The sequence below is a fragment of the Zosterops lateralis genome (assembly GCF_965231275.1).
Source record: "Zosterops lateralis genome assembly, chromosome: 16".
NCBI lineage: Eukaryota > Metazoa > Chordata > Aves > Passeriformes > Zosteropidae > Zosterops > Zosterops lateralis.
The window spans coordinates 1,160,086-1,174,438 of record NC_139776.1 but is presented as its reverse complement, the minus strand read 5'-3'; the positions used below and the strand labels follow the sequence as shown (position 1 = coordinate 1,174,438).

General features: G+C 44.3%; 2 protein-coding genes across 3 annotated transcripts; one reads left to right on the top strand and one right to left on the bottom strand.

The window, feature by feature from the left end:
* Positions 1-3,662: 3,662 nt before the first annotated feature.
* MOCS3 (molybdenum cofactor synthesis 3) lies at positions 3,663-5,425 on the bottom strand. 2 transcript variants are annotated; one of them, XM_083873329.1, is made up of 2 exons: positions 5,247-5,425; positions 3,663-5,000 (listed from the first exon to the last, which is right to left on the bottom strand). In XM_083873329.1, the coding sequence occupies exons 1-2, from the start codon at positions 5,409-5,411 to the stop codon at positions 3,714-3,716; spliced, it is 1,452 nt and encodes a 483-aa protein (XP_083729455.1). In that variant the 5' UTR covers positions 5,412-5,425; the 3' UTR covers positions 3,663-3,713. The 2 variants fall into 2 exon arrangements, with proteins under 2 accessions (XP_083729455.1, XP_083729454.1); XM_083873328.1 differs by having other exon boundaries at positions 3,663-5,425.
* Positions 5,426-5,524: 99 nt separating this feature from the next.
* On the top strand, positions 5,525-11,399 carry DPM1 (dolichyl-phosphate mannosyltransferase subunit 1, catalytic). Its single transcript, XM_083873099.1, has 9 exons — positions 5,525-5,645; positions 6,852-6,951; positions 7,619-7,652; positions 8,067-8,143; positions 8,307-8,332; positions 8,638-8,733; positions 9,215-9,283; positions 9,563-9,677; positions 11,015-11,399. Exons 1-9 carry the CDS (start codon positions 5,539-5,541, stop codon positions 11,117-11,119), a joined length of 729 nt encoding a protein of 242 aa, XP_083729225.1. The 5' UTR covers positions 5,525-5,538; the 3' UTR covers positions 11,120-11,399.
* The last annotated feature ends 2,954 nt before the right edge of the window (positions 11,400-14,353 follow it).

The window sequence follows — 14,353 nt, the reverse complement described above, 5'->3', positions numbered from 1 at the left end:
CTGTCTTTTGCCTTATTCTGCTTTTCTCTGCCTCTTTCCCTGCCCTGCACATTTCCCCACCAAGACGCTGAAACTGCAGAGTGGGATAAAGCAGCAGGGCTGGGATATTTAATCAAACCACAAAAGGTTAATGCCACAAACCAATTTCTGTGTGTGTTTACATTGCTCCAAATTTTGCCACCCTAATCCACGTTAATATTCATCTCCATTTTATTTTATTTTATTTCCCTGGTCTTTTTTTTTTTTTTTTTTTTTTTTTTTTTTTCAAAAGACCTGCACAATAATGGATTTGTACAAGGGACCTCAGCTCTTGCTAAGCTTGAATTGACTCTCCTAAGCTCAGGAATTCTGTGGTTTATTAACTTGCAGTGCCACCTAGCACACAGCCCTCACATTATTCTTTCTGCAGTTTCACAAAGGACAGCTCAAAGCTTTGGCATTAAAAAAAGAAAAAAAGAAAGAAAGAAAAAAAAAAAAAAAAAAAGACAAACTTATTGGAGTATTTTTAAGATCTAATGCAAAGTTTTGTTTTGAACAGTTTTTATTAGAAAATGCAACTCTGTGACATTGAGGGTGAAGGACAAGACCTTGTCCTGAGCTCATCCCTCCTAAAAACACAACCCAGCCATGCCCAGAACTCCTTGGCCAAAGCAACTCCTCTGCATCCACAATGTCAACACCCCCCAACATTTCAAATCATAAACTTTTACTGCTTCCCTTAGGATTTCAAAGTAGAGCTTCTCCCAGTGAACAGAGAAACCACCACACGTTTGGAACTCAAGAATTAAATTAGAATTAAATTAATTAATTTAATTAAATTAAAGAATTAAAGCAGTCAAAACAAAAGATGAGCCTGCAATAGTAAGAATGGTTTGGGATTAGTTATGGTTTTATAACCTTTGATTGTTCAGCCTAAATTCAGAGAGTCCAGCACTGCCAAGGATTGAATTTACAGAACACACAGGCAAAACAATCTTGGAACAAGGGGAAAAACTTCACACACAGTTTCTACACACTCAGATTTAGAATCAAAGGGGTTTTCCCCTTTCCCCCAAATCCTTGAGTTGACCTTGCTGGGAATGACTGAAAGGAATCCCTTTGTCAGGTCAGAGGGATGTGACACAGCACCCACTGGGGGCATTACAGAATTACTGCTGCCTTGGACATTTTATTCTCTTCTTGACCTCACAGTGAAGAAGAGAAATGACATTGAAAACAGAAGAATAAACCCACCTCAGGCATTTCAAACATAATTCCCAAGAGAGGAAACCCCCAGAGTGCAGAGACTGTGACTGGGCTGTGCCTCACGGACTCCTGGGCACACACCGCAAACACTGAAGTTTATTTAAAGTCCCTTTCATGTTTTCATTGTCCTCTAAACAGCAAAATCTGACTCTGTTTACAAATTTTCTACTGCTCCTTCACAAGACTCCCACTGCCAGAACTTGGCATGTTATAATACAGGGAACGTGTCTGTTCTCAAATTTATTGTACCAAAATACACCTTTTCAACTACTAATTATAATGGCACAATTCTTTTTTTTTTTTTTTTTTTCCCAGTACAATATGAAGATTAGTCATGACAGGTGTTTTTTTCCCTCCACAGGAAGTAAAGAAATCCATACCTTAATTAATATAAGGAGATAATTACTATGCTGAGGTGATGAGGCCTCTGCAGCTCTGTTGAGAAGATATTTATTTCTCTTCCTTTTCACTCAGTTAAGTGCAGACACTCCCCAGATGTGCAGAGCTCTTTATACCAGTGAGAAAAATTCAGCTGGGGAGGTGCAACTGCTACAACAACAGGGAGAAAACTCAGGAAACAGGTTTGTCCTTGCAGGAGGGAGGAGATATAGTTATTTTTTAATTTTTTTTTCATCTCTGAAATCTTCTAAGCACCGATAAAAGCATTTCCTGTCTGTTTTACAAACTTTCAGGGGGCAAATTTATGTTTTATGAAGGGTTAACCTCAGTTTCTCTGTTCAAGCTGGGGAATTCACAGCTTTGCCATCCAACAAAGGAGGGTGGAGGAAGTTCTGGTGCTGTTCTAGTCCATAAATCCACACGGTTTCTGTCCTGGAAATTCCCTGGGACAGACACACAGTGCTACAGAGCAGCCAGGGATTAACACTAATTATTTTTAAATTTATTTTTATATATTCTATTTTTATAATAAAAAATAATAAAATTATTATTTTATTTATTATTATATTTATTATTTTTATTTATAAATAATAATTATTATTTACTATTTATTTCATGCACTGTTTTAATTTGTTAAGCAATTTGGAGACGGAGTAAAAATATGATTCCTGTGTTTTGTCGTTTTCCAGGTTATAATTGGTAATTAAAATATTCTCAATCACCACGTGCACAAGTAGTCATGCCAAGTTTTTACTATTAAATCATAACCAAGGAACACATTTCTTTCCACTTTTGTGGAGAAAAAATTATTATAAAAAATAATCAGACAGCTACAAAAATACACTTTTTTTTTTTCTTGGGGAAAAAAAGAGAATAAAAGAGAAAATATGGTATTTCTTTGTGTTTTTCCCATGTGATAGAGCCATTACACAGAGGACAGACGTACATTTCTGTAAAAAATAATCATCTACAAAAATACACTTTTTTTTCCCGGAAAAAAAAATAATAAAAGAGAAAATATGGTATTTCTGTGTGGTTTTCCCCATTTGAAAGAGCCATTACACAGAGGACAGACTTACATTTAGACATGCATTTCTATAAAAAATAATCGGACAGCTACAAAAATACACATTTTTTTTTCTTGGGAAAAAAAAAGAGTAAAAGAGAAAATATGGTATTTCTGTGTGATTTTTCCCCATGTGATATAGAGATGGAACCCTACAGAACTCTGAAAATATGTGGGTTTTTTGTGTGATAGAGCCATTACACAGAGGACAGACGTACATTTCTGTAAAAAATAATCATCTACAAAAATACACATTTTTTTCTTGGGGAAAAAAAAAATAAAAGAGAAAATATGGTATTTCTGTGTGGTTTTTCCCATGTGATAGAGCCATTACACAGAGGACAGATGTACATTTTTATAAAAATTAATCAGACAGCTACAAAAAATACACTTTTTTTTTTTCTTGGGAAAAAAAAAGAATAATAAAAGAGAAAATATGGTATTTCTTTGTGTTTTTCCCATGTGATAGAGCCATTACACAGAGGACAGACGTACACTTAGACGTACATTTCTATAAAAAATAATCAGACAGCTACAAAAAATACACTTTATTTTTTTTTTTTCTTGGGGAAAGAAAAAAAAGAATAATAAAAGAGAAAATATGGTATTTCTGTGTGGTTTTTCCCATGTGATAGAGCCATTACACAGAGGACAGATGTACATTTTTATAAAAATTAATCAGACAGCTACAAAAAATACACTTTTTTTTTTCTTGGGGGAAAAAAAAAAAGAATAAAAGAGAAAATATGGTATTTCTTTGTGTTTTTCCCATGTGATAGAACCATTACACAGAGGACAGACGTTCACTTAGACGTACATTTCTATAAAAAATAATCGGACAGCTACAAAAAATACACTTTATTTTTTTTTTCTTGGGGAAAGAAAAAAAAGAATAATAAAAGAGAAAATATGGTCTTTCTGTGTGATTTTTCTGTGTGATATAGAGGAGGTGGAACCCTACAGAACTCTGATAATATGTAGGTTTTTTTCACCATTTAAGATTCTAGTACTGAGGAAATGTTGGGTCAATTTTAGCAGCCCAAGCCATGAGGCCTCCTTTAATATCCTTCACTAACACAGAGCCAAACTCCTCTGCAGGCAACTCCTGCAGGATCCTCACAGCTTTCTGCGAATCATTCCCCAACTTGCAGACAACATAAACAGGGACGGAGCTGTGCCCATCCATCCTCTGCCTCTCCTCGCTGACTCTTTTTTGTAAATGTTTTAGGGATGGCTGATCCCTGTCCTGCAGGCCCCGCAGCGGGATGTGCAGGGCGTGCTGCAGGCCGCACATCTCCACCTCCACCCGCGGCCGCACGTCCAGCAGCACATGGGGGACCCCGGCCTGCAGCACCTCCCGGTATTGCTGCACCGAAATCCTGTCCTTGGGTGGGAGCAGATGGAGCGTCCTGCACCGATCAGTGGCCGAGGAGCCGCAGAAAGCCTCGTAATCCTGCAGGCTGGTGATGCTGGGCCTGTCCCCGCACACGGCGCACTCCGCTCTCCTGGGCCGCAGTTTGATGTGGCGGAATCTTCCTTCCAAGGCGTCAAACATCAGCATGTGCTGGCTGAGGGAGGAGCCCATCCCCGAGGCGATTTTGAGCACCTCCAAGGCCTGCAGGCAGCCGATGACGCCGGTGACGGCTCCCAGCACTCCTCCATCGGCACAGTTGGTGACGGTGTCGGGCGGGGGCGGCCGGGGGAAGAGGCAGCGGTAACAGGGCCCCCCGTTGTGGTTGTACACAGCCAGCTGTCCCTCCAGGCGCAGGGCGCTGCCGGACACCAGCGGCTTCCCGGCCAGCACACAGGCATCGCTCACCAGGTACCGCGTGGGGACGTTATCGGAGCAGTCGGCCACGATGTCGTACTGCCGCACCAGGCGCAGGGCGGAGCGCGGCCCCAGGGATGCTCGGTACGGGATATATCTCACGGCAGAGTTGAGTCTCCGCAGCGCCGCCGCCGCCGAGCGCGCCTTGGGCCGGCCCCGCTGCCCCTCGGCCAGCAGCACCTGCCGCTGCAGGTTACTGGGCTCCACCACGTCGTGGTCCAGCAGCCCCAGGCGGCCCACGCCGGCCGCGGCCAGGTACTGAGCCAGGGGACAGCCCAGCCCGCCGCAGCCCACCACCAGCACCGAGCTCCGCGCCAGGCGCAGCTGGCCCCGCACGCCCAGCTCGGGCAGCACCAGCTGCCGGCTGTAGCGCTGGATCTCGGCCGCGCTCAGCGCTGACCGGGACGGGAGAGGGGGGAGCTCGGAGGGGAAGCCGGGGGTGCCTTCATCCTCCTCATCCTCCTCGTTGGCATCATCATCATCCTCCTCCTCGTCGGTGTCCCCCGTGTCCCCTCGAGACTGCTGGGCCGGCAGACGCTCCTGCATCCCGCGGGCTCCATCCTTGGTGTCCCCCCGAGCCTGTTCGGCCACCGAGCGCTGCCGCACCCCGCGGGTTCCATCCTCCTCCTCCTGCTGCGGCTCCGGTTCTCCGTCCTCCTCCTCCTCCTCCTCCTCCAGCGGGGCCGTGTCCCCCCGCGCCAGCTCGGCCGCCAGCCGCTCCCGCAGCCCGCGCAGCTCCCGCTCCCGCCGGCGGATCTCGGTCCGGAGCCGGGCGGCCGCTGCTCCCGGTGCCGCCGTTCCCGCCATGGCCGTGCCCGTTCCTGGCCCCGTTCCCGCCATGGCCGCTCCTGTTCCCGGCCCCGTTCCCGCCATGGCCGAGCCTGTTCCCGGTGCTGTTCCCGCCATGGCCGTGCCCGTTCCTGGCCCCGTTCCCGCCATGGCCGTGCCCGTCCCCGGCCCCGGCCCCGCCGCTTCCGGCCCCGCTCTCGTCACTGCCGCCATGGCGGCCCCGCGCCCGGAGCGGGTCTCGGTGCTGCTCCCCACCTACAACGAGCGCGACAACCTGCCCCTCGTCGTGTGGCTGCTGGAGCGCACCTTCAGCGACAGGTACCGGGGGCGAGCAGGGCCGGGGGACACGGGCGGGGACAGGGCCGGGGGGAACACGGCCAGCCCAGGGGGACACGGACACAGCCAGAGCCGCAGGGTGCCCGGGGCTCGCAGTGAGATAAACGGGGATTTATCAGAGCGGGACACGGGGTTAGGACAGGCCTGGGGAGTGACAGCCGTGTCTGTAGGGCTGGAGATGCCCAGGGGTGTCTGTAGGGCTGGAGATGCCCAGGAGTGTCTGTAGGGCCGGGACATGCCCAGGGGTGTCTGTAGGGCCAGAGAATGCCCAGGGGTGTCTGTAGGGCCGGGAGATGCCCAGGGGTGTCTGTAGGGCTGGAGATGCCCAGGGGTGTCTGTAGGGCCGGGAGATGCCCAGGGGTGTCTGTAGGGCTGGAGATGCCCAGGAGTGTCTGTAGGGCCGGGAGATGCCCAGGGGTGTCTGTAGGGCCGAGAGATGCCCAGGGGTGTCTGTAGGGTTGGGAGATGCCCAGGGGTGTCTGTAGGGCTGGAGATGCCCAGGGGTGTCTGTAGGGCCGGGAGATGCCCAGGGGTGTCTGTAGGGCTGGAGATGCCCAGGAGTGTCTGTAGGGCCGGGAGATGCCCAGGGGTGTCTGTAGGGCCGAGAGATGCCCAGGGGTGTCTGTAGGGTTGGGAGATGCCCAGGGGTGTCTGTAGGGCCAGAGAATGCCCAGGGGTGTCTGTAGGGCCGGGACATGCCCAGGGGTGTCTGTAGGGCTGGAGATGCCCAGGGGTGTCTGTAGGGCCGGGAGATGCCCAGGGGTGTCTGTAGGGCCGGGAGATGCCCAGGGGTGTCTGTAGGGCCGGGACATGCCCAGGGGTGTCTGTAGGGCCGGGAAATGTCCAGGAGTGTCTGTAGGGCCAGGAAACGCTCAGCCATGTCTATAGGGTCAGAAAACACCCAGCTGTGTCTGTAGGGCCGGGGAATTCCCAGCCATAAAGCCATAAAGTGACACAGGTTGGGAAGGCAGTGATGCCACCCGTGCACAATCCCCAGCTCGCAGTGAATCACAGAAATTATTTGGGTTACAAAATCCCTCCCAGCCCATGGAGTGCTGTCCCCAGTGCCCACCTTGTCCCCAGCTCTGAGTGCCACCCGCAGCCCTTCCTGGGACACCTCCAGGGATGGGGACCCCAAACCTCCTGGGGCAGCCCCTCCTGTTCACTGGGAAATCCTTCTCCTTTCAGTGGCATCGATTTTGAAATTATCATCATCGATGATGGGAGCCCGGATGGGACACAGGAAGTTGCTCAGCAACTGGAGAAAATATATGGATCAGATAAAATAGTGAGTTGTGTGTTTGGTAATCTTTTTCTAATTTTTTTTTTTTTTTTTTTTTTTTTTTTTTTTTTTTTTTTTTTTTTGGTATTGGAGGCACTATAAGACCTTGAGAACTGGGATGGATTCCCTGGATTCTGCACTTCCTTTACATCCTTAAACAAGTTGTTGTCACCACTTTAGACAAGTGTAAGATCATAATGTTGCATTCTGATTAAATATGCAAAATCATGAATTGTTTGCAAACTGTTGTCAGTCCATTGCTGTGTTCTCCTGAGCAATGACTGCTGAGGGAAGGCTTTGGATAAGATTTAATTTCATTTTAATTGACTGCAGGAGTAAGGAAATTGGTAAAAAGAAAGCTAGGCTGGGTTTATGATTTATTTTTAATCTGTCTCATTGCATTCCTCAAAACCAAGAGTTTTTTATTTACTATTTTTATCTATGTAATATATTACTGCATAATCCTCAGTTATATACAAGATGCTGTCATTTACTCAGTGGCAGTCAGATACTTTTCCAATCTGTTACTGCATAAATGCCAAGTTTTTTAAAGTATTTCTGGATTAAGATGCATTTATAAAGGTTGTTTCAAGAAAAAATATATAGGAAGTTTTAGAGTATTTTTAAAAACTGTATGTCAAGTAATTTCTATGTTTTTCTATATCTCCTGTAGCTTCTGAGACCCAGAGCAAAGAAGCTGGGCCTGGGTAAGTCTTTATTAACAACAAATTAAAACATCTGCTGGATACTTTGATCAATCCAGTGTATAAAGGTCCACAAAAAAAAAAAAAAAAAAAAAAAAAAAAGGACCGTAAAGCCCAAAAGCAGAAACACATTTCCATAAAGTTCTTTGTAAACAAACAAGCTTTTAAAATGCACATAAAAATCCCGTTTTTTTTCTCAAACATTCCCCAGAACCTCAGAGCTGATGGTCCCACTGAGCACAGAACGGGCTGTGAATTTCTGGTGATGTTTTGGAGCCCAAATCCTGTTTCCTGTGGCTCCTGAGTGCTTGTGGTGCTCTGTAAATGACATTTCCAGCAGTGCCCCATCCCCAGGTGAAGTTTCTCTCTGCATTTCTGTGTTCAAAGGGTGAGGAGTGTTATTTCTGTTTCCATCAGGCACTGCCTACATCCATGGGATGAAGTTTGCCACTGGGAATTTCATTGTGATCATGGATGCTGATCTCTCCCACCATGTAAGGCTGCATTTTATGGGCTGTGCCTACAGCCTGTTAGAGTTCAGTTTGGCTGTTATTATTATTATTATTATTATTATTATTATTATTATTATTATTCAATGCTTGCTGTTATTTTACCCCCACTCCTTTTTTCTGATCTCTCTCCTCCTTTTCATTTCAGCCAAAATTTATTCCAGAGTTTATCAGGTAGGTACATTATAATATGAAAGTTGATCTTTATAAATTATTTATTGAGGCAGTGTATGAAGTTCTGTGCCTTAGTGGGTAAAGGATAATTATTTATAAAATTCCCTGAAGCAGCTCTTTATAAGAGAACAATTAACAGGTGTTTGAATAATGCTCATAGCCACCCTAACTATTGCTTTCCTCTCCCTATTTGTTCAGAAGTTTGTAAAATACAGATTTTGTACTGAAAGAGTGATTGTTCTTGCTTTGAAATTTGGACTTTGAAACACTTCTCTGGTTTTTCTAATAAAACCAATTGTTTATAGAAAGCAGAAAGAAGGCAATTTTGATATTGTGTCTGGAACAAGATACAAAGGAAATGGAGGAGTGTATGGCTGGGATTTGAAAAGGAAGTTAATCAGGTTAGTACTTTTCAGCTCTTTACACAGAAATTTGTTATTTGTAAATAATAATTCCAAGTACTCCATCCTGTAAGCTGAACTCATTAATACCTGCTGGGCACTGCAGAATCACACTAAATACCAAAAGAACCCACCACTGGCCAATTCTTTGGTCCAAGAAGGGCTGGAATGACCTGGGTGGGCTTGGAAAATGGGTTGGCACAGTGGCCTCAGGTGGGGACAGACTCCAGTTCATCATCCAGGGACAGAGCTGGGACTGGCAGCTGTCAGGGGCTCCCTCAGTGTCACAGCTGGAATGCTCCTGTCCCTCCCAAAAAATGGGCAAAAGTTAATTTATTTATCCTGCAAAGGATCTGCAGCACAAGCTGTGTTACAGTCTGATCTGGGGTCACAGGGACTGGGTTTGGATTATTCCTGGTTTTAATGGCTGGAGTAAGTGCCCATTTTTTGCACTAAACAACTCTGGTGTTTTCTTTCACAGTCGTGGAGCCAATTTTCTGACTCAGGTCTTGCTGAGACCAGGGGCGTCAGATCTAACAGGGAGTTTCAGGTAGGAGCCTGGTTTGCAATTCCTAAAATATATTGGAAAATAAACCGCTGGACAAGGACCTGGAGCAAGAACAGAGCTCCTTTACTGTGAAATCTGTTTGGAAAGGGTGGAAGAAGCAGTGGATTAGATTGCCAGAACTGCTGCTCCCATGACCTCATTAGAGAGTTGTATAAATAGTAATGAGCTGAGTGATTGCAGTTCAGATTCCCACACACTGTCTGGATTTCTAAATTCCAGAAATCGGGCTGCAGGTTTCATTTCCCTTGGAACTGTTTGCAGGTTGTACAGAAAAGAAGTCTTGCAGAAGCTGATGGAGAAGTGTGTTTCCAAAGGATATGTCTTCCAGATGGAGATGATTGTCCGGGCCAGGCAGATGGGATTCACCATTGGAGAGGTATGGGCAGCCTGGGAGGGGTGTCCTTCCCTTCCAGGGGACACACACATTGCTCACTCCTGGGTGATTCCAAAAAGCAGCCAAGATTTTCAAATTAATACAAAGAAATGACACGTGTAGAGTTCTGTTTTTCCAGCTTTGTCAGGTGAATGCCAGACCTGAAGTTGCAGTTATTTACTCTCCTGGTTTCTCAGATCCTTCCCCCCTTCCTGTTGCCGTTCCTGCAGCAGCACACAATTTTACAAGGCTCTTCAAAGGAGGGAAATACAAAATACACCACAAAGGTGCTCAGAGCCTTTTCTTCTCATTGCACAGACATCTCTGCTCCAGTCTTTACAGATCATTTCATTTTCTCCAGCAGACGGATTCTATTTCAGATCCGTTCTCTGTCAATTATTGCCTTGTTATTTTCCAACTTTTCAGCTCTCACAACTTTCTGCTCCTAAACTCTTTGAATGTGCTGTCTGCAGTCAATGAAAGAACTCCATGCAATTGTTAGATTTCTCTATCTCCAGCAGTCTGCTGCCTTTTTTATTTCATTGAATTGCTCTTGCTGGTCTCTTTAGAGATGATTCACTGGGAATCTCTCTGCAGGAGAATCTCAGAGCCAGTTCTTCATCCTCATTTCCAGGACTATGAATTGTCCAGAGAATTCTGGTGCTTGTGCTTCCCTCTCTAAACTTCATGTGTGGCATTTCTCCATCCACACAGGGTAGAGCATTTCCTCACAACAGCACTCACATAGTCCATGTCAGGGCAAAAAAAGAAGGAAGTTTATTTTGGGATTAGGGTTTAAATAGGTTTTGGAGTTTGATCAGGGATTGGACAATGAGGTTGACACCTCTCTGACCCCACTGGTCAAACCAGAAGTCCATCACAGACAGAAATGTGAAAACAATCCACTTTGTTTATGATACAATGCTGAGAACTCCAGTACAAGAATATAAACATCAGAAGGCTGAAAACATCAGGGTGACAATCTCCCAGCCAGGCTGAGCTGTCCGTGCTGGGGGCAGATTGGAGCTCCCTGAGGCCCTGACTGACTCCAGGGCTCCCAGTTTGGCTGACAAGGAAACGCTGGAGGCTTTGGGAGCTGTTGGTTTGCTCAGCCTTGGGTGGATCATCCAGCCATGAGAAATGTCTTTGGATCAGCTTTAAAGGTGATAAACCAAATCATGCCACGTTCCCAGCTCTGGGGCAGCAGGACAGGCCCTGCTGAGAGCTGGCACAAAGCTCCTCGTGCCTCAACAAGCTCCAGTCAAAGCCCTTCTTTTGTTCACAGAATTTATGACTTTTTTTCAGGTTTGAACCTCAAAAATAAATTCTTGTTTCAACAGGTTCCCATCTCGTTTGTGGACCGTGTCTATGGAGAGTCCAAGCTGGGAGGAAATGAAATTGTCTCTTTCCTAAAGGGGCTCCTGACCTTGTTTGCCACGACCTGAGAGTTCATCCTAAAGTCATTTTTCTAGACAAACATTCTCTGACATCTGTGTAGATTTAAACATATAATAGCAAAAGCCTGATAATTTGTGTGCTGGCCAGAAGACCTGCTGTGACCTAGCAATTAAACAGCCATGAACAATAAATCAAAACATTCCACAGCCCAGAATGCTCCTTCCTGCAGAAATGGACTGTATGTTAAACTAGAAATTAATAAAGCCTAATGCTATGTTCTATTTTTGTAAAAAATAATTAAGTCTTAATAAAGAACACAAAGCTAAATGATCTTTTGCATTTGGAAATGAATCATGAAGCTAAAGGATAATTTTGAAATAAAGATGAGCAAGGACAAAAAAAAAAAAAAAAAAAAAAAAACAAAAAACCAACTTGGAATGTGTCCTGTCTTTGTCCCGTGGTGTGTAGATATTAATTTAAATAGATATTAATTAGTGTCCTTTCTTTCCCTCAGCACATTGTCATGAAGCAGCTCCAAAGAACTGCTCATGGCTGGGGCAGTTCAAGAGGAAATCAGAGTTCAGTGGTTTGTGCCTGGACTGGAAAGAAGGAATATTGTTTGGATAGGAAAGGGAACCATATGTGTGGAATAATTTGGGATTCTGTGTGTTTGTCCAGAAGCTGATGAGTCCCTTTCCTTCTCTTCTTCAGAAATTAAACATATTGAGAGTCTGTGAAATGGGACCTCCCCAGGTTTAGGGGAACAGAAGGGAAAATATTGCAGATTTTTTTTCCTTAGGTCAAGCAGCAGTTTGCAAAGTCAAGTCTGTATTTGCTGCAGATCCTGAGGAGGGAAGTGCAAACAGAGCAATGCAGGTTTTTGTTTCATGGCCTGATAGAGCCAGAACTCAGAAATTATGAAGCTCTTTCAATCAAATGTGCATTTGGGAGGAGGATGAGATTATTCTGATAATGGCTTTATAGAACTATATTAAAAATATGCCTTGGTTTGGTTTTTTTGGTTGGTTTTTTTGTGGATACCTGTGGAGTTTGTGGACACCTGAATGAGAAAATTATTGTTGTGACAGGAGAAGCAACAAGTGTCTTTAAAATGCTGCCTGTTTGGCTGATGTTTGTCTGCATTCCTTTAGCCTGCTAGGTGCACTGGTTAATGTCTGAAAAAAAATTTAGTCTGTAGATAAATGATGAATTTATACTTCAGAGCCATCACATTGATAAAAAATAATTCAGTAAAAATTGCAATAAAGGTTGTTTTCTAGTGGACTGCTTTAGAGCTAGTCCTCTGTTCTCTAGTGGGGTTGTGGAGATTCTGAGTTTCTCCTTTGCTGACTGTCCAAAGCAAATGCTCCAGATATAATTTGCTTTAAAATAATAAAAGTTGTAGCTGCAGGTTTTGAATCCACATGTAACTGGATCACAGTGACTGAACTGTACATTTTGTGACATTTGCCTGTACTTTTTTCAGAAAATTACACGTAATTTCATTTGCTGCAGACTAATCAGAGCAATAATACACACAGAAATACATCTCTGGATTTAAGGGCCAGTGAAATCTGCAGGTTTTAAATAAATAATTTTACTAAATAGGTTTTATCTATTCATGTCTCATTTGGAGGTTTCATAGCAAAAAAACATTATTTCAAGTTAAAAATAGTTACAAAGTTTTTAATGACCAAGTGTTTAGATGTTTATTTAAATTTACATAATGCTGATCATTTGCTGGAATGCAAATTAACCCTGATGAAATTCATCTTTTCCTCATTTTCATGTAGGGATGTGTAACTGAAGTCCAGTGTATGAATTATTCATCCTCTGACTGCTGAGAATTAGGGTTCAGCTTTTAGAAGGTCCAGGGCTTTTTTTTGCTTTTTTTTTTTTTTTTTTTTTTTTTTTTTTTTTTTTTTTTTTAATTATGAAAATTACCTGGTAAAATTCCTTCATTTATTGATGAGATCATGTTTGGAGGAAGGTGCTTTCACATATCAATTAGGGTCATAAAACAGGAATATTTTGTGTGCTGCAGTGTGTGGAAGTTTGAAATGTGACAGGGCAGCAGTCAGGCTTTGGGTAAATAAGTGAAATTCCTTATTGTGCTTAAAGGTGATGGATTTATAAGGGAAAAAAGTGCTCTAAAGGAACAAACCCAAGAGCTCCATGGCATCAGGACAGGAGCAGACACCACTGGAGTGCCTGGAAGAAGGAAAATTATCTCAATCTGCACCCACCTGCTTGGAGGAGCCCCTGTGAAAGGAATTAATCCCTGGATCCCATGGACAGGGAACATCCAGATTTTCCTGCTTTAGTGGGATACACAAACACACACATTTCACCACACACACCATGGAAACCATTTGGCTTTTCCCAGCAAAAGAAAGTCTTGTGATTTTGCTGTTCTCCAAATGTTAGTAACAAACTACAGTGGAACAGCATTGTATAATCTCTGGAGATCAGGTGCTTGCAACTCCATAGAATGTCTTAAATATTCATGTACCAGGGATTTATATAGTGGCATTTTAATTCTCAGTTCCTTAATACCATTGCAACGCTCTCCTTGCCTTGTTGTGGCCACCACAAAACACTGACTTGACATTTACTGAGGATTTTTCATTTCATGTCCTTGGCTTTACAGTTCCCCATAAATCAGCTTTTCTTAATTACATCCATATTCATTTCCTATGAAGGCACAAATACTCTGCTAATGCACTTTCTCTATTATACTTTCCTTAGGAATCTGTGTCTGCAAGCACTCAATCATCTGGCAGGAGCAGGAGCTTTAATTGCTTCCTGGCTCCCATCAGTTCAGAGCAGGGCTGGAGCTGCTTGGGCACGTTTAGAGCAGGGGGGAGAAGGGAACTCGCTTTTGGCACCAGTGATTTCCCTGTTCCTGAGCAGATTTTGGGTGCACAAAGCCCAGAAGTTCAGTCCCTCTGAGCCAGGAGGGTGCTGAACCTGAGAAAACCACTCAGACCCCAAGGCCTGGTTTATTTATGTTGTGGAATGTGAATCCAGAGTCAGCCCCACATCCCCAGCTGCTCCCTTTGGTGGGGGGATTTGTCTGCTCTGAGGTTCACTTTTGCTTTGGGATTTTGACAAAATCTGAGGCTTTAAGCTCAGCCTGCAATAAAGATGAACCTCGCTGCCAGTATAAACACCACAGTCAAACAGATTTTCCAGTGGACTGTGTAGAAAACCCAACTGCAGGGCTCCACAACCTCCTGCATATCAACAGTAAAAAATAATGATGACTAATCAATAATATT